Source organism: Necator americanus, chromosome II (genome assembly GCF_031761385.1).
Source record: "Necator americanus strain Aroian chromosome II, whole genome shotgun sequence".
Classification (NCBI taxonomy): domain Eukaryota; kingdom Metazoa; phylum Nematoda; class Chromadorea; order Rhabditida; family Ancylostomatidae; genus Necator; species Necator americanus.
In genome coordinates this window covers 18,479,665-18,499,110 of record NC_087372.1, presented here as the reverse complement: position 1 = coordinate 18,499,110, position 19,446 = coordinate 18,479,665, and the positions used below count along the sequence as shown (strand labels likewise).

At 42.4% G+C, this 19,446-nt stretch overlaps 3 protein-coding genes across 5 annotated transcripts; 1 reads left to right on the top strand and 2 right to left on the bottom strand.

Moving 5' to 3' along the window:
- Positions 1-6: 6 nt before the first annotated feature.
- On the top strand, positions 7-15,677 carry RB195_018346 (uncharacterized protein; the record flags this gene model as incomplete). 3 transcript variants are annotated; one of them, XM_064185749.1, is made up of 14 exons in its annotated part: positions 7-379; positions 447-1,477; positions 1,703-1,887; positions 2,073-2,153; positions 4,339-4,407; positions 4,478-4,557; positions 4,619-4,732; positions 8,572-8,638; positions 9,413-9,536; positions 9,615-9,832; positions 9,946-10,026; positions 14,470-14,618; positions 15,138-15,332; positions 15,401-15,429. In XM_064185749.1, the coding sequence occupies 14 exons, from the start codon at positions 7-9 to the stop codon at positions 15,427-15,429; spliced, it is 2,796 nt and encodes a 931-aa protein (XP_064041631.1). The 3 variants fall into 3 exon arrangements, with proteins under 3 accessions (XP_064041631.1, XP_064041634.1, XP_064041630.1); XM_064185750.1 differs by lacking the exons at positions 7-379; positions 14,470-14,618 and adding an exon at positions 15,594-15,677 and having other exon boundaries at positions 530-1,477; positions 15,138-15,212; positions 15,279-15,332; positions 15,401-15,455; XM_064185751.1 differs by lacking the exons at positions 1,703-1,887; positions 2,073-2,153; positions 4,339-4,407; ... (7 more) ...; positions 15,138-15,332; positions 15,401-15,429 and having other exon boundaries at positions 7-507.
- Positions 11,456-12,057, bottom strand: RB195_018348 (uncharacterized protein; the record flags this gene model as incomplete). Its single annotated transcript, XM_064185753.1, has 2 exons — positions 11,456-11,747; positions 11,783-12,057. The coding sequence occupies 2 exons, from the start codon at positions 12,055-12,057 to the stop codon at positions 11,456-11,458; spliced, it is 567 nt and encodes a 188-aa protein (XP_064041633.1).
- RB195_018347 (uncharacterized protein) lies at positions 12,067-12,426 on the bottom strand (the record flags this gene model as incomplete). The annotated part of the gene is made up of 1 exon (XM_064185752.1): positions 12,067-12,426. One exon carries the CDS (start codon positions 12,424-12,426, stop codon positions 12,067-12,069), a length of 360 nt encoding a protein of 119 aa, XP_064041632.1.
- Positions 15,678-19,446: the final 3,769 nt, after the last annotated feature.

The following is a 19,446-nucleotide window of genomic DNA, read 5'->3' as shown; positions in this document are numbered from 1 at the left end:
TCCGCAATGGACAACATCGACGAGGAATATGACCGGCTCGTTGAACACCTTCGCGACTGCGCGAAGAAGACTGAGAGTTCTAAAACCACCAAGAGACGCCTGTCTCTTGAAACTCTTGAGCTGGTATGCCGGCGTGGAGCAGCACGAGCCGCAGGCAACCAAGAGCTCACGTCCGTGCTCGCAAGGCTTTGCAGAGAGGCGATAAAGGAAGACGTTAAAGAGAAAAGAGCAGAAGTACTGGCTGAAGCTGCAGAGGCGGGGAAAAGCATCCGCTATGCCAGTCGAGACTTCGCCAGTCCCAAGACGAGGATGACTGCTCTCCGGAACCCAAAGGGAACCAGAGGTTCTCCCGTCCGAAAAACGACATGCTATCATGTCGGTAAGAAATCGTACGGCGCCCGGTCCCGACGGAATAAAACCAGAACAACTGAAGAACCTTCCGCCAGTACTCATCAATACCCTGGCGAGGCTCTTTACACGTTACCTGTCGGAATGCAAGGTTCTTAAACAGTGGAAGACCAGCAAGACCATGTTGCTGTATAAAAAGGGAGATCCACATGACATCGGCAACTATCGCCCAATCTGCTTACTGTCCGTCATCTTCAAGCTCTTTACAAGAGTGATCCTTAATAGGATTGAAAAAATCTTGGATGAAAGACAGCCATGCGAGCAAGCAGGGTTTCGAAAAGGATTCAGCACGATTGACCACATTCACACTGTTTCGAAACTCATCAAGGTATCACGAGAGTACAAGATGCCGCTCTGTCTCACCTTCATCAATTTAAAGAAGGCCTTCGACTCAGTTGAGACGGAAGCGGTCGTGGAAGCCTTGGACAACCAAGGCGTCCCTACTCAGTACATAAAGGTATTTCGAGAGTTGTACAGTAACATCACGACCAGGATTGCGCCATTATACAACAATATCATCATTGACGTGAAGAGGGAGGTCCGACACGGTGACACAATCTCACCCAAAATATTCACAGCCACCCTCGAGAACGCAATGCGAAAGTTGGAATGGGACGACATGGGAGTGAAGGTCGACGGTTGGCAGCTACACCATTTGCGCTTTGCTGATGACATCGTACTGATAACACCTAGCATCAGCCAAGCAAAACGAATGCTGACCGAATTCGACGAAACATGTGGATGCATCGGTCTTCAGCTGAATCTAGACAAGACGATGTTCATGCGGAACGGATGGGTCTCGGATGCCCCATTTACGCTCAACGGAACGAACATATCCGAAAGCACCAGCTACGTTTATCTGGGTCGGGAACAGAACATGATGAACGACCTGACCTTCGAGCTGGGCAGGAGGAGACGAGCGGCTTGGGGAGCGTATAAGAGCATCGAGAATGTAGTGAAGAAGACCAGGAACACCCGGCTCCGTGCTCACCTCTTCAACACCACCGTACTTCCTGCTTTGACCTATGCTTCGGAAACCTGGGCATTTCGCAAGCAGGAAGAAAACGCGGTGAGCGTCATTGAACGCGCAGTTGAGAGAGTGATGCTATGAGTATCCCGTTTCACGCAAGTGAGGGACGGGATTCGAAGTTCTCTCCTACGTCAGCGATCGAAGATTAGAGACGCCGCCGCGTTTGCCAAGGAAGGTAAAATAAGGTGGGCCGGACACGTGATGCGCTTTAACGACAACCGTTAGACCACAACCGCTAGCGACTAGGTTCCTCGCGACATTAAGCGCACTACAGGAAGACTGCCGACCCGATGGTCAGATTTCTTCACGAAGTCCTTCAAAGAAAAGTATGGTGCTCTTCGTGTCCCACGCGAAAAGAGGAACCACTGGGCTACTCTGGCACGCGACCGGGACAAATGGAAGAATTACTGGCGCCCGCTCGACCATTTCGAAGATCAACGGGAGCCAAGGTGATCAAGGTGATAACCCAACACTGACTGTACAATGGATAGAAAGCCCAAAGAAAGGAGGGAATTAAAGAATCCAGAAAAACTAAAGTTAAGCAGAGCTGTATTCTTCGTCCTCCTTGCAGAAAAACACATTGATCACGGATTCACAATATGATTTCGTTCAACCTCCCAGTGTCTATTTTCAGGGATTCTGACATCGACGCTTTGCTTTCCACTTTCAACAAAGTTCTTGATCTCAATCCAAGATATGATGCGCATATTGCTGAGTGAGTAGTTCCAGTCAAATAATAAGATATGGGTACACTCATATTGAGTTGAAAATGTTGGTTTATTGAAACGCCTTGGCGTTAAACACACTTCAGTGAATTCTCTTGTCATTGTAATTTTCACTTCGGTCGCATGCTCATCCACTTCATGAATTTCTTCTACTTTAAATTCCATCTTTACTGGTCCAATGGGCCATCACGCAGAGATTAATAGTTTTTGACAATGTTATATCGAAGCTATTTTGCATCTAAGCTGGAGAGATTGGATACACGGCACGAAACAGATTTTATTCGCAAGATTTCGAATTCTGTGGCTCAGGAGTAAAAATGAGAAGAAATGTGGCTGCGGTCCTAATTTACTACAGATGAAATAAGAATGAGAAAGTCCAAACTCAAGCGCCTACATCACAGCCCGGCTCTAAACGAAAACCTATTTTCCTGTGCATTACGCTGCGTACGTGGCACTGGACTGCTGGGTAAGGAGAAGAAACAAATAAATAGAGGACGGAGAAAAAAAGTGCCTGGGATCGATCAAACTGTTTGGGGTACATCAGCGTGTTCGACTTCAATCGAGAATCGCTTGTGGTTTATAACGCATATCTCGCCTATGCAATCACTTTCTGGGGCAGGTTGGCGTATCGAATCAGGTTTTTCATTCTCCACTTCCATTTTTACTTCTTCTCTATTTTCATCCCGTAACAAGACTGATGGCAATTTATCGACAACCCAAGAAAGACTTGGCTGGGTCAGAGGCGTGTTCGAATGATCGACTAAGCAGTCGCAACCGAACCTCATACCAACATCGTTACACCTTCCCATAACCAAGACATGGAAGATATATAAATGCATATACACATATACATATTATGAAGTCAAAGTTTATACACATATACATATTAAAGGAGATAAACAGAAGCTGATTGAATGCAAAGCTTTTGGTTGGTTCGCTTGAGCGCTTAGCTGCCTTATTTTTCCCTGGGTTAATCTTGCTGCGTGCAGCCTGGCATTATGTTAGGTTGGTGCAGAATTAATTTCGGTTTCGAGGGATGTGTAAATAAAACAATTTTTATCTTTAATTGTTTCGTCTCAAAGCAAACAACACGTACCGTTTTGTAGGTTTTTTTTTCTGCTCTTTCAAGTACATATATGGCTGCTGCTCTAATTTTTTTCAGCCGGCCTGTTGCAGGGCTCTGAAAAATCATGAACCGACGCGACTATCGAGTCACGATGCTTTACGAATTTAAATTAGGACACTGTGCGGCAGAAACATCTCGTAACCTCAGCAGGGCTTTTAGCTTCTAGCGATTTTGATCTCGAAGAAGAACCGGATTACGGTCGCAGGTCGTCGCTTGATAGTGAAGATCTGAAGAGAGCCGTAGAAGCAAATCCGGAGAATAACACACGGACGTGAGCAGAAGACCTGGGCGTACATCATACTACAATATGTAGTTAGACATTTGGCGGAAACTGGCAAGGATTTCGATTAATAAAGTTGTGTTTAAGCTGAGTTATAGCAATTTTTTAGCAACTCGTTTCCGAAATTAATAACGCACCAACCTAATAGCATTGCAATATCACCCTTTTTCTGTTGAGCAGAGCTGTAAACCTTCCCTATTTCTTGAAAATGTCCTTGGACTGTTGACCGACCAAGTAGTATGAAGAGTGTTTAACATTTCTGAATACTCAGTTTGGGATCAGTTTCCACCTGTGATTTTACAGCGTCATTATCAGGACGTCCACTTCGACCGTGATCAGAGAAATCGAAATCACCCGCTGGAAAACTTTCTAAACCAGCGATGGCACTTTCAATACATCTCCATGCACAAATTTTCCTTCTTGCAACCGTCGCATTAATATCTGATAAAAAATGAATTATAAAATGAATTGAAAATGAATTATTAATGACATAAATGTTCTTCAGTTGGATGATTGTCTGGCGTTTTTAAACGGGGTAATAAAAAAAGTTTAAATTTAATGTCATTTGTCATAAAAATAAAGGCGAAAAATTTCAATATTGCCATATAAAACACGTCTTTATGCATTCGCGCTCTGAACTAGACTGGAGCAAATATCTACCACTAATAATAACTCATTACTTCTGGGTACCACTAATATTTGCCGAGGTAATAATACTTGGTGCATCTGAGTTCAACATTCAACTTCATTCATTGATTTTTTTTTTCAGTGCGTTTGATTTTATACTGCAAGCCAATAGTCAAAGGAGAGTTCATTCCGTTATTCTAGTTGGTATAAGGTTTGCTCATTTCTTTCTCGCATATATTTTTGCGGATACAATTACTTTCATTCAAAAATTTCACATTCAGCGAAAAATTTGTTCAAGAAACATTTCCAACGGCTCAAAAGTTGATGAATCAAGGATTCGAAATCTTCTCCATATCCATCGGTAAACTGAAACAATGGCCAAAAAGTCATTTCTGTACTTCATTCTTATTATTTTCGAGTAGGTTCCGCTAATTTCTCGTCCTTGTCAACAAACGCATCTTATGCCTTCAACATATCAACTGCTCACGAGGCTAGTGAATCCATAACTGTGGCCAGCAACGTTGGAAACATGTTGTGTGAGTTCCACATTCGACGGTTAAGTAATAGTACAGTTTTTGGGGGTCAGAATGAAAGGTTATAGGGGTGCAAGGAAAGGTAAAAGTAAAGTAAAGTGAGCATGAAGTTGCCGCTTAAAGGCAGCAAACCACGAATCTGACGTGGTGAAGGAATCCATGGGAAAATCTAGAGTTAGATTGCTTGAGCAGAGGTGGTTCCACTTATATCTTTTCGATCGTCATAAAAACGGCGTGGAGGACAACGTTTTTCTAAAGGCAATTTCAGTTTGCAAGCCAGCCTTGTGCACGCGCCGTGCGAGCACTCGAAGATCACTGATGTTTTCCAGCCATACTCATGTAAAACCAATGAATAGGCTGCTAAAGAGAGGGCGACGTGTGCATAGAGGAACGTTCTAACGTATCTCGTAATAAAAAAGTGGGAGAGATGAGTGTAACATTTGACTTCTCACTTTCTACTTCCGAATTCTGATCCACATCATTCACCCCTGACCACGCAATCTACAACCCCTCTAGTTTTTCCCGCGGATTCGCTCGCCACGTCGTGTGGCACGCTGCCTTTAAATCAGATGACCTCATGACGGAATTATACCGCACTCAATCTACATGCATATAGAGCAGTTTCAAATAAATAGACGTCGTAGTCTTAAATGAATGATATTCCGTCCTTCAGAAGCGCGAAAATTCGACCTTCCTTGAATCTTGGCATGGAGGTTGCAACTTGTCGATTGTCGAATAGAAGCAAAATCCAGAATTGTTAACAAACTTTATTACGGCTAACGTTTCGGCATCGTCGCCTCGGTCAGAGCCTGGAAAGTTAGATCATTTGTAATATATCCTATCAAATGCCTCATCCAGAACAAGTCATCACTCCCTAAGATGCTACAACCAAAACTGAAACCGAAAGAGTCCTAATCGTTGTTTGTAACCAAGTAGCCGCGCTGCCGTGATATTAGCGGATCTCCGTGTGTTAAAATAGCTCCGCTAATACTATGTTTGTTAAAGCCATTACTCCACGAATCAGAGGTGTTATGGATTTCAGGTGGAGTATTCTTATACAGGATCATAGATTATGGAGAGGCAGGTGATTCCGTCCATAAAAAACGGCCCGGAAGTTGCATCGTGTGCACACGGCTGGCGCGCTCCAATCGAACTCTTTGCAGAAAATAGCGCGCCGGAACGCTCGAAGCCGTATCTTCAGGGCCGTTTTTTTTTGAGTGAATTAGGAAGAAATGGACGGAATCACCTTTCTCTCATTAGACCATACAGGCATAACCCACCATGACTCCGTGCAGGCATAGCCCACCTGAAACCCGCACCACCCCAGATTCGTGGGGTGATGCTTTTAACAATCCTGACTCTTGCTTCAATTCGACAATCGACAAATTGATATCCCCTCCATTCTGCGAGTCCTTAATAGCTAAGGTAAGGTAAATTGCGAAGCGTGCAAAATTTCTCAAGAATTTTCATAGTGATTCTTACTCGTGAAAGAAGAACCGGAGTGATGCTCGACAGCAGGGGAGTTTGAATATGACACAGGATTTTAAGAAAAAATATAGAACTTCTGTCATTCCTCTCTTATAACGAGACTGAATGCGTATCCACTTCTTGCTCTCTGTGTTTGCTTATGATTACAAACTTTTTCGGACTTTGATTCGGGATATTCTATCTTTTCTATATGGCTTGAATGGAACAGATCCGAGGGAGCGTTGAGGAGGACTTTCGAATTCGATTTTTCAGTTTAAGGTACAGGTGTATGGTTTGTGCAGGAATCAGCAGATATCACACACAGTGGGCGTCCCGATTCCCCTATATATTCGTCACCGCGCAACCTGCACGTGACACGATACACCTCTCCTGATACCATGCAACGCCCTCTCTGCCATGCGGGGAAATCACGCAGCTTGGAGTTGTGCAGGGTCGATCATACGCACGATTACGTACCAGTTGACCTTGAAGGTATTTCCATAATCCTACGTCGTTCTGAAGATTCGCCTTTCGCAGACAGCTCCGTACCTCTCTGCTCATATCATCATATATGTAAGGTAAATATAACAGAATCTTTTCTGGGCCATCCACTATCTTGGATCTTCGTGCTTGTCGAAGCAAAACAGTCTTCAGTAGGTACCCATTATATTGCAACTTTTTGGGCCAGACCATGTTTTTTCCTGGCTACTCGAGAGTCTTGCCGCCGGCCCGTGCATGTTACTTATAACAGCTTTTTTCATTTTGCTGGGATGCGCTGAAAGACAGTGAATGTGTTTACTACTGGGTTTTCAATACCACTTAGTCTTCCATATCCCATTCCGCAAGTAAATATGCACATGCACATTCAAGAAAGCCAACCAGTTTCTAACGACTTCTTCCTTGTGAAATTAATGTGCGGACACTGCTGGTTGTGAAGACTGAAGCACGTGTCTAATTCTGCCTGCGTTGGGCAGGCGACGCAACAATCATCGTAACAACAATCATCTGTGTAACGAAAATATAGCAGTAGTTTGCGGCCTATTATAGGTTTTTCGGTCTTGAACATGAAAACAATGGCAAGGGTGGGCGCCAGCCTTTGTCCCAGATTTAGGCCGTCTAGATTGCCGGTAGTACTGTTCCGGCCATCGAAAAATAGAGCAATTCAGGCATTAAATTTCTACTATTTGACCAGAGAACTACACAAAGAAAGTCAAAAAGGACTCATAAGAATCAGGACAGATCACGACATACTTAAACGGAACGGAAATCTGAATGGAACGGTTTAGCATTGAATTTGAGGTTGTAGCTTTAGCATTGCAAAATCACCTGAGCAAATTTTGAAGTTCCTTCAGACTTACAATATCGAGCCTCCATTATGTTGTCCGTCCAGCTCACTAAAGTAAGCTCACAAATACCCCGTTAAAGGTGGCATACCACGAATCTGACGTGGTGAGGGAATGCGCTCTTCTCTCCTTAATCGTCGTTAAAATCGGCATGAAAGACCCTTTTTACGAAGATTTCAGTTGTAACGCACCAGTTTTGTGTACGCGCCGCATCCATGTAGTAACGGCATAGGTGGTGTCTTCTCAGCAGCCTATTCTTGTAAGACCAATAAAACCAACCAACGGCTGCTAAGGGGACCATGAGGGGATGTGTGTATAGAGGAGCGTTCTACCGTACCGTGAAGGACCTAAACGGGTTTTCACGCCGCCAAACTTTGGGGGCCGCTATACATGTGCAGGAAGGACTTTGCTCCCTCTCCAGGAAGCCCGTTTTGATTTCTATGCTAACCGTTGATTAACTCTGGGGGATAACCTGTGTTTTTCCTACACTGTGATCATCTGCTCTAATTTCTATCAACGCTGAGAGCAATAAATGTTGTTCTATGAAATGGGGTGACAAGAGGGGGGGAGGAACATTTGGGGAAGAAATCGCAAATTTGCTCTCAAAACTTTGGACATAGACGACTTCAACGTATAGCAGATTTCTATCGGCAATGTTCGAACGTGAGGTGAATTCTGGCATAAAAATCCAACAGACTTGAAACTGTAGCCGGTAAAAGCCTACTCTGCATTGGGATTAGACAAGAATGGAGAATTGCTTTAATCTTAGAACCTCGAAGGCTGAGACATCTGCTAGCCCAACTTTTAAGCAGCTACTGCAAAGAAACTAGGGAATTCATGAGAAATAAGTTTCTTTTTGTGATAACAACTACAGCTGTCCAATTAATTAGCACATTGGGCAATCTCATAAATGGTTACCTTTCCTAAGGTAAGTACGTATCAAATAAGGGATGAAATTGAGTGACTCAAAATGGTTATCTTTTCCATTGACAGTCACAAACATCAGCCTCACGTTTTCCAACTACCTTTTAGTTTCGGAGTCTTCAATTTGCTTTCATGGAACAGCAGCTCAAACAACAACCACGAAAACAGTGATGCAGTAAGTAATGGTTACTTTTTCCATGTCTCTTTACCTCTCATTCGAAGATATCTATCTCAAATGAACTCACAAGTGTTGAACAAATGTTTCCAAACTTACAACTTTGAGAACTTACACAGTTTGGATTCTGTTCTTGGATGACTTTTCGTAATCATTTGTACAATAGTCAATGTAAAGGTTTACTTTTTGCCAAACAATACGCACATACACTGCAAATGAGAGTCTACTACATAAGTGCGCATCTGAAATCTCCGCAATAAATTGGAAATGTGTCGCTGGTTGAACCCTTGCTTGTGTGCTGCACAAGCATAGTATCAGTCTGAAAGTTTGAATTTGCGAGCCAACACCAGCAATTCAGGTGTGACAACATCCCAGCCACATTGTATTCATGTTAATACTCCACCCCTTAATGCGCACAAAGTCCCCTACGATCCTCTAACTTTGTGCAGGTTCTGGATCGAAACAAAGCATTCTTTTTATTCTTTCGAGAGCAGTTGAAATACTCGTAAACAGTTTTATGGAATGAGTAAACTACGTTCAACAGATGTAACATTCCTGTATGCAGTTCCTAATGACTGACTGAGTTTAAGGTTAAAATTATCACTTTTTTTGCGTCAGAGCAGAAGCGATGCCAAATTCTGATGAGAAACTTATTCTTTTAACTTCAGCTATTCTCACTACTCTTTTCAGCAGCCTCTCCAATTTTTCACTTTTTGCTTCTATACAGAATGCATCTTCTCTAATCTCCAGTGTTTAATGTAACGATTCACTCAGAACATCAACATTTCCGGCAGTGGCCACCTCAACATCGACATACTGCGAACATCCAATGATAAATCAAGACATCGCTTTCGTTGTGGAGTTTTCTACCTCTTCCGGCGATTTGAACGCTTCTCACGTGAGACTATATAGAGATATGACCAATTTGGTCATCTTTCTTAAATTTGTAAAAATGCGCTAATCGATAATTTATCAGGCGGCATCAAACTTCATAACACAATACTTTATAACAAGTTCGGAGTTCGACGACACATATTCCAATTACGCAATTGTTCCCTTCCCGAACGCCTCGACTTACAGCAGTCTCAGTGGAGGAGCGCAAGACTTTGGCACACTGCGAACTACGGACTTCTCAGCTACTTTTCAAATGTTGTTCAGGCTCTTCGCCAATGAAGACGTATCTGACATCAAAAGGTTCGTAAGTTGTTCCATTCTTGCAAATGCTGATCTTCTGAATATTGAGAGCCGGATGAGCAGGTAGTTTCGATGTTTTTTTTTTATTCAAAAACATGAGATTATTGTTTTAGTGGGTTGTCGTACACCTCCGACCACGAGTTCCGATTGCTTCATGACGAAAATCCTCGCACAATTTTACTCTTTGCTAACAGGTATAAATTTCTTATGTAGTAATGAGGCCTGCATCCTTACTAACGTGGGACTATTTATTCGCTTTTTCCTTTTTTCTTTATAACTGCTGCAAACGTACACTTGCAGAACTTGGAATCTCGTAATTAAACATGTCAAGTGTGCCAGTGTTAGTTGTGTAAGCTTTGTGTGTGGGCAATGAACACAAAGCTAAAGTCAAATTTCTTATGTCAAAGCAGAAGGAGTCCCAATTCTGACGGTGAACCTTATTCCCCTAACCTCATTCATGTTCGACACTTTTTTTCCTTTTTTAATACGAGGGTAGTCTGTCTTTTTTAAATTTCATTATTAGTTTCTAAAACTTATTATCGAGTTGTGAGGTGTCACTTCACCTCTTGAAGTAAAGAACAGCCTACAACTTGATAATAAGCAACAAGCAGTAATAATACTAAAATCTGTTCCTTTGAAAGGACTATTGGTGAAAAGAGATGCGAGTGATTTATGAGGTGCTGTTTTCCCTCACTCATGGTCACTGCAACCCTGTGATTGATCTATCTAGGAATTCAACTTTGATCTAAATGGAAGTCGCAATGCAGCAATACAGAGGTTGACAATTAAACCATAACTAATATAATAATGGCTGTGAAATAAAGGCGATTTTTTTCAAACTTAAAATTCGCGTAGGAATAAAAAGTATTGGTAAGAGACTATATATCGCTTGGTAGGAAATGTTCCGCTCTTCAAAAGTAGATCTATTTCTCATTAGCATTACTACTTATTCTTTTTTTCCTTCACATCATGGATGTGGAGTGTTAAATGAACAAAGCGGAAGATTTTCAATACCCCTCGTTCTTCTCCATTTGCATTCGAGGAAATAAGACTGCACATGCTGAGATTGGCGCTCGATGTGAAGAAGTATCATTGTGAAAAAAAAACGAACGCCGCTGATTCTAGCGCTTCAAAAAGAGGATTTTTAAACTCAAAAGGAGTCGCACACCAAACGACCGGTTCCCGAAGGTTAAAGAAAAACCTTTTTTCAAAGTCCTTAAAACGAAAAACCTACAACAAAGTAGTCAATAGCATAATTTTCAATGCTGTTTCTCACATGGTTTCAACGATTTCCTCTCATAGTTCATCGATTTTCTCATTGAATCATATTGGTTTCCATCCATTTTTTACTTTTTGTCGTATTTTTGAGATCATTCTATCGAAAGTTCTTCATCATTCACTGTTATCTATCCAAAGTTCACTTCTCATGGAAGACTTTAGGTGTTACCACCTCGATTAGATGAAGTAAGCAACTGATGTCGAAAGTGCCCTGTTTTGTTCATTTGACACTCCACATCAAAGATCTTAGAAAACATGAATAAGAAGTTAAAAATCAGAAAATGTGAGAAACAAGGAATTCTCGGTCAAATATATGACTTACTTGACTTAATCGGCGGGCTGATGTCATCGCCTGACGCGATTACCCGCATCTTCGCCGAGGTATGCCGTCCTTGAACACAACTCTGCCCAACCTTCTCGATCTTCTGCGAGAGCTTGCACAGAATCAATCCATTCGTCGCTATTCCATGTTCTGCGAAACCTTACGTCTCGCCTGAACTGCCTATCCACGCCGAGTGTCCTTATGTCCTCTTTTACCGCCTCGGTCCAGAACTTCCGTTTTCGGCCAGGTGACTTCTTCCAGCTCGAACCCGACGAACTCCTCAGAACTCGTTGAACAAGGCGATCTGCCGGTCTCCTTAATATATGACCAAAGAAGCGGAGACGATTTACTTTAGCACTTTCGATGGCGGTGCAAGATGTTGATGTTTTCCACGTGTCATCCGCCGGTATACCACATCAATTTCTGCGTAAAGATCTTCATTGTGACATATCCTACGCCAACAATAGCCAGGTAGCCGTCTAAGCAGCTGTCGTTCCGTGCAATCAAGCCTCTCCATAACCGTTGATGGTGCTGCCCAAGTCTCCGATCCGTACATCATGATGGGTCGAATTGCGGATAGGTAGACTCGCAGCTTGACTTCGTTGGTGATGGGGGTCGACCACATGCATTTCGTTTAGGAGTTAAATGCAGAAGTGGCCTTAGCGCATCTTTGCTGAACATCTCTCTCGTAGCTGCCATTGCTCTTCAAAGTACAGCCTAGGTAACAGAACTCATCGACGAGTTCTATCGGTTGTCCGTCCACCCTGATTCCCGTTCGTGGTCTCGAAGGGATCCACATCTGCTTGCATTTATCAGGGCGTGGGCGTAGTCCATAGGCTGCAGCCAGCTTCGATACAAGGTTGACAACATGTTGAAGTTTCGCACTGCTTTCCGCGAATATAACAACATCATCGGCGTTCTCGAGGTCAGTCAAGGGGCACCCTGATGGTGTTAAGACAATGTCGGCAGGACACTGGTCGACTGTTCTTCGCATAAGGTCAAATATATAATACTATAATGCCTTATATATAACCTTATATAGTATTATATAAGGTTTTGCAAATATTTGGTTGTTTTTATTGTCGTATGCGCTTTTTATTTGAAAAAGAACGTTCACGACTTACTCTCAAAACTCAACACTAATATTATCAGTGACTCCTGTGATTTAAATTTAGACGGTCAGAATTGTTTACCAAAAAGCATCACCCCACGAATCTGAGGTGGTACAGATTTCAGGTGGAGTATTCGTTTACGGGACCGTAGATTATCGAGAGGTGGGTGATTTCGTCCATTTCTTCCTAGCTCCGGCGCGCTATTTTCTACAACGAGTTCGACTGGAGCGCGCCAGCCGTGTGCCCACGCCGCATCTTCCGGGCCGTTTTTAGCAAGAAATGGACGGAATTAACTTCCTCTCCTTAATCTATGGTCCCGTATGCGAATACTCCACCTGAAATCCGTACCACCTCTGATTCGTGAGGTGATTCCTTTACATAAATTTTGACAAACCACCATCACTGTGATTCCTAAAAGCACCACGAAATCTTTTTATCTAACTTTTCCTTATTTAAACATTAAGTTATGAGTTGAATGACAGCAAACTAGGAACTTTTAAAAGTCGGAATAATTCTTTTGTGTGGTTTCATCTATGATCCAACGAAGTTCCCAGCAATCTTCTATCTATACCATTTAATGCTCTACTCTTTTACATTCTGCATCTCGCTGATGAAGTAAGAAATAACTACAGTCAGCGGAAATGTTTTATCTGGATGACGCATTCCTTTTCTCTCCCCTCACAGCGCGGCAAGATTCTCAGAGCTCTTTTCTTCCTTTTTTCGTGAAACATTCGTAGTCTTAGCAAAAGTCTTTAGTCTTATCGTTTATTCTGTTGTAAAAGCATCTCTCAGATTCTAACTTGCAGGGATTGAATTTCTTCCCCATTTCTTCGCGCAACTGTGCATGATTATTGTTCTATAATCTGTCTTAGCAGAAGGCTGTTTGCCTAATTCGACGAAGATGGAGAAGAAATCTCGTTTCAACAAGCTGAAGTTTTTGAGGAGATGCTCTGGTAGACATATTGAACTAAAGGTTTCTGGGTTCATAAAACATGCTAATGCGCAGAGAAATGGGAAACGAGTTCAGAATCTAGAAGACTAACTAATTAACAAAGCTAGATTTAACTAAGATCTTAGTACTAGAGGCCTTCAGAGCAAAACACATCGAAAAGAACTTTGCGAAGACTTTCACTCAAAATATTTTATACGAGAGAGCGAAGAAAAAAATGAAAAACATAAAGAATGGAGCTACAAGAACCTTGCAGCACTCTGAAAGGGGACAAAGCACACTCGAGGACTCGATTCGATGCAATGCGATGCAATTCACGTTTGTAAATTACTGAGCGCCACTGTAACAAATAATGAAGAGTTTCATTTGCACGAGCCACTGCTCATTATAGTAGACGAAATAATCTTGGAACCTTATTCCAGAAATGCATTTTCAGTAGTCGTTACAGTCTTGTGATTTTACGGCTTATAAAAGCACCCCTCACTTGAAGTAATTACTCGAAGGCGGCATATCACGTGGTGCGGAAAGCACGGTGGAAGCCCAGAGTTTCGGGTGTAGATTAGGGAAACAAACGTGACTCCATTCATCTTCCTCTTCTCGTCGTGGAAAAAACGGTGCGGAATACGCCGTTCTTAGTTATGAAATCAACTGCAACACGACACCTTCGCCCACGCGCCACGCAAACGGTCGACAACCGATGAGCTGTTCTCGACAGGCCATTCAAATAAATAGATTCATTGAACATGCAGCTGAGGGGATCGAAGGTTGTACAAATTGCCACGTCCTAACACACCTAGTAGGAACAAATGCCGTTCCCACGTCGTTTTTTTACTCGGAATAGGGGATTTTCCTAACATCGCCCAACTTTGACGTTTACATTGTCTTCTGTGGGAGCGCTCGCAGTTCAGCAGTATCTTAATAGTTTCCTCGCCTTTTTCTGCTGATATTCCTGTTCCGAGAACAAAAATGTCATCAGCAAGCGCCCGTTTGCTCGAATGCAGTATCTCAAGGAAGAATCAAGTAATCTGCCAAGGCAGCAAGGCTTCGTCTTTGCAAACCCTTCATCCTTTTCAGCGTTGGAACGAAATCCTGAAATCTTCATAGGAATGCAAGGTGGTAGTCTTGGTAGTGTGTAGTCATGTGCCACGTCAGCCAGATAAAAGCAATGGTGAATAAAAAGATGAAATTGAACAGCTCCACAATCTTCTTGCCGATCAAATTTTGAGTCTCAATCGGAGGATTATTATAAAAATAAGTATAGTTGGCTTCAAGTATCTTCAGCCAAATAGTTCTAAAAAAGTAGTGACAATGAGTCATTAAATTAAAATTGGTAGATTTCAATCCTTATAGGTTTACAATTGATTCTGATCGATTGATCTTCAATGATTTTCTGTAAGTTCACGTTTAGAGATACACGATCCATGCCTTCGAGATTTTCATGTATATTAATTCCTTCAAAACAGAGTACAAGAAATTTCGTCATAAGATATCAACTGAAATATCTGTTTTCGCCCTCCCTAAACATTTTATTTTGGGCTCACATTTGATATGGGAACTAATTCAAACACAAACAAACAAACGTAAGCACTCCTTTAGGCACTAGTATCCTGCCGGACATTATCTGTATAAGAACTTGCAGTGCAGAGGGCGTTCAGTCTGCAGTGGACATGGCAACAGAACTCAAATCGAAGAACGTGACCATTCTAACCATAGCAATGAGTGACGGAGACCTTGTAGATCTCCTCCCTATTTCAAGTTCATCGGAATATAGTTGGAACTTGTCAGTGAAAAACACGTCGACGTACCAGCTGATTGCGACCAAAATTATTTCACAACTACGTATGCTTTCCTCTCTTTTTTCCTTTTTGTCACGTAGTTGCATGGTCTTCCAAAGTACGACAATTCAGAGCGACTCGGCAGTGTATGCATCCAGTAGCGCAACTTCGAGATGAAAGATCGTCGGTGCTGATATTCTATTATATTATTATTATTACTTACTATACTTCATTTTATGGTTCTGTTTTTATATTTGAAGTGCAGTTTGAACAATTCGTCTTTCTTATTAATTTGATCATCTGGAATAAAAACTCACTATTGTAGGTGGTCCTGCTACAAGTGGATCTCTTACTCACAGCTATTTGTTCCACGCCGGTTGGCAGGCAATCTCGGCCTTGGGACATATAAATTGAATGGACTAAAGCTCTTGATTTGAAAAGTTATAAGATCATTTCAATCACATGCCCGTTCTTGTATAATAGTGAACGTGTACGAATTCGAAGCGAACTGATACAAAAAAAAAGTGCGAGGTCATATAACTGTTTTTGTCCAGGAGTTTGAAAATTTTTACCTTTTAGCCGCACCGGACCGCCATACTGTGAGGAAGTCTACTGACACTCAGAGCAAATAACGAGTCTAGAAGATGCAATACCATCCTTGAACATTGAAAAACCGACGGTGAGTGACGGTGCAGCGCCGTCGGCCACCGTCGCTCGCTCTTATTTCGTCACAAAAGGAGATTTCAGAAAAATTTGTATCTCATTAGACTTCTTTCCTGGAAATTTACGGAAAAACCAGTATATCGCTGAGAATCAAAAAAATGGCGCCGAATAGTCGCCAAAATGCAGTAACTGCAACCTAACGTAGCCTGAGGTTATAGTTAAAAAAAAGTATTCAAAGGCTGTAAAGGTCAAGAAAGAAAGACAAGCTCATGAAATTGCTGATTTATTGTTTTTCTTTCATTTGCACTATTTTGATTACTGTGTAGAATTGCTGTTGTTTTCGTTCTTGTTTTAAACCCTTGTAGCAAGGAGTGAAGTTATCAAAACAACCCGAAAATCCCGATGAAGTAGAATTTTGTGAGATTTTTATTGTTTGCGCACAGACAGAGTTCTTTCGTACACTAGAACAGCGCAAAGATTGATAGAGTTTGAAATAAAGGGAACTAATAAGTTCTCTTGAGGCACATAATGAACTTTAGTTCACAAAGTTGGTTTTCCTCGAGAGGATTTTCTTGCTCACTTGCAGCACCGTCTTGTCTTAACATTCTCTATCAAGGAGGAAATGCGGCTAAATTCCTTTCAAGTACTTCAACACTACAATAGTTAGTTTACAAAATACTGAGTTCACCCTTTCGGTTCGTTTTTGACTGTGACATTATGCGAAGAACAGTTGAGCATGTCGTTTTGGCGCCATCTGCACGGCCTTGATCGATTTTGAGAACCCCGATAATGTCCCAGCATGTCATGAACCTAGCGTTAAAATTAGCAGCAGCTGGAAATCGAAATTAGCTACAGACTGCAGTTACGGCCAAGCAAGTGCTAGCAGATGTGGATTCCTTAGAGACCCTCAACAGGAATCAGGTAAGGCGGAAGTCCTATTGAACTCATGAATAATTCTGTTATTCGAGCCGAAAAACGATGGCAGCTACACAAGAAATATTCGGCAAAAGTGTTTTAAAGGCAGCATAACACGAAACTGAGATGGTGCGGGTTTCAGGTAGAGTATTCGTATACGGGATAGTAGATTACGGAGAGGGGTATGGTTCCGTCCATTTCTTCCTAATTGCCATAAAAAAACGGCCTGGAAGATGCGACGCCGCACAGGGCTGGCGCGCTCCAATCGAACTTCTTGTAAGAGATAGTGTGCCGGAACGCTCGAAGCCGTAACTTCGTTTTCTACGGCAATTAGGAAGAAATGGACGGAATCACCCTCTTTCCCATAATCTACGACCCCGTATACGAATACTCCACAGGAAATCCGTACCACTCCAGATTCGTGGGGTGATGCCTTCAAAGCCAATACGACATACAACACCGAGGGATGTTCCTTGTCAAAGATGAAGAATTGGTATCTTCTCCGCTGCTCTTCTGATGTTAAAGAGGTCCCTGCCACGCAAAGTGATGCCGTAAATTTAATTCCTTTTAAACGTGGATCGTAGAATGATTTTCGCTTGCTCACAGGCACCTAGCGGATGACTGATGACATACTTTTCAGGGATATCTGATTGTTGTTGAAATTGTTTCTTTGCAAACTCTGCCTTCCCTTTCCAAGCATATCTTAAAAATAGAGAATGTTGTACATACATACTGATTAGGTGTGACCGGACATAGAGGCAGAGAGAACCAGAAATGAAGGCAAATAGAGAAAGGGAGAACTCGAAGTAAATCGACGCCGAGAAAATATTATACATGAGATAACACTTCCTATTCAAGCTTTTCCAACTACTGGCGTGATATATAGCAATGTAGGGCCAAGCAGAGAGATGGGAAAGTTTGTACTTGTGTTTGTATTTTCTCAGAATTTCTTCTGGATTCTTTTCTGTTTTTTTGTGGTCCCGCTCAGTTCATGAAACAATGCTGTTGATTGGCAAGAGCTTATAATATAACCAGTCTGAACGTCCGGCTGAAGCCGGACTTCAGACTTTCTGTGATCTTCGCTTCGCTCCCCTTCACTGATCAACGAAAATCAATATTAGTGCCCTTTTCTGTGAAATTAGACTTGTGTATCTCTAACAATCTTCCTTCATCTTTTTTTATTATAGATAAAAGCAAAAGGCTTCATAATTTTCTTTCTAACCGCGTCAGTTCTACATTTGGAGAATATTTAGACTTTAGCTTCAAACACTCCGTCGATACCAATATAATGTAGACACAATTTGAAAGTATTACTCGAAATTTGGGTTAGCCTCCTGTTTCCCTCCAAGAATTATCAATGTGTGATTTTTAAGCACAAAATGAAGTGAAAGACTTTATCTAGCTGATAAAGATAACAGATCGTGTAAACTGTTGGCTACTATTTAAGCAGCCGTTTACATGCATGTTTCCACTTTCTGAGGAAGGCATGCTACCAACTTGAGGCGGAGAAGGAAATAGACACACGGAGGAGTCGTAAAGGTTAAAAACAACGCGCGAAGTGGGCACGGGTGTGAAACGGTTGCAACATCCCATTTACCTTTCGCGACATGCACACGAAATTACTGCGCGATAATACTGCATTGTGGCACAACAATTCCAAGCCGTTGCACCCGTCGCAGCCGTTATTATAGGTATCTAGCGCCAGCACCAACGCGACGCCGTGGGACCCGTCGCACCCCATTTTATAACTCTCTGACGTCGGTGGACCTGTCGCACCCCATTTTATAGTTTTGTAGTGCCGGCGCACCAACTCGACGACGTGGGACCCGTCGCACCCCCTTCTATAGGTATCTGGCGCCGGCGCACCAACCCGACGTCGTGTCCGTCGCATCCCCTTCTGTATGTGTGTGGTGTTAGACCAACTCGACGCTGTGGGACCCGTCGCACCCCCTTCTATAGGTATCTGACGCCGGCGCACCAATCGGACGCCGGTGGTCCCGTCGCACCCTCTTTTGAATCGTTTGAAGTTCACGAACGTGTAACTGGCCGATATAATGACTTGCGGTGGCTAGCCGATGAGTCAAGTCAGTGTTTTTATCCTCCCAGACACGTCTGGTACCAATTTGTCGACCTCGGAGGGATGAAAGGCTTGGTGAGCAGTAGGGCGGATTCGAACCTTCGATCGATCGTGCAGGAAGCGGAACCTCTAACCGCTACACCACACCCACCCACCGTGATAGAATAAGTCCGTTACTATATACCAGTCTGAGCATCCGGCTAAAGTCGGACTTCGGACTTTCTGTGGTGTTTGCTTCGCTCGCCTTCACTGATCAACGAATATTAATATTAGCGTTACTAGTTCTATGAAATTGGACCTGTGTATCTCCAACAATCTTTCTTCCTTTTTTATATTATAACTAAAAGCGAAATATTTCATGGTCTTCTTTCTAAATGCGTCAGTTCTACATTTGGAGAACATTCGAACTTCAGCTTCGAACACTTCTTATCAATATATTATAGACAAAATCTAAAAATATCACGCGAAATATGGGTGTTCTTCTTGTTTTCTATAAACAGTTATCAAAGAATGATGTTTTGGC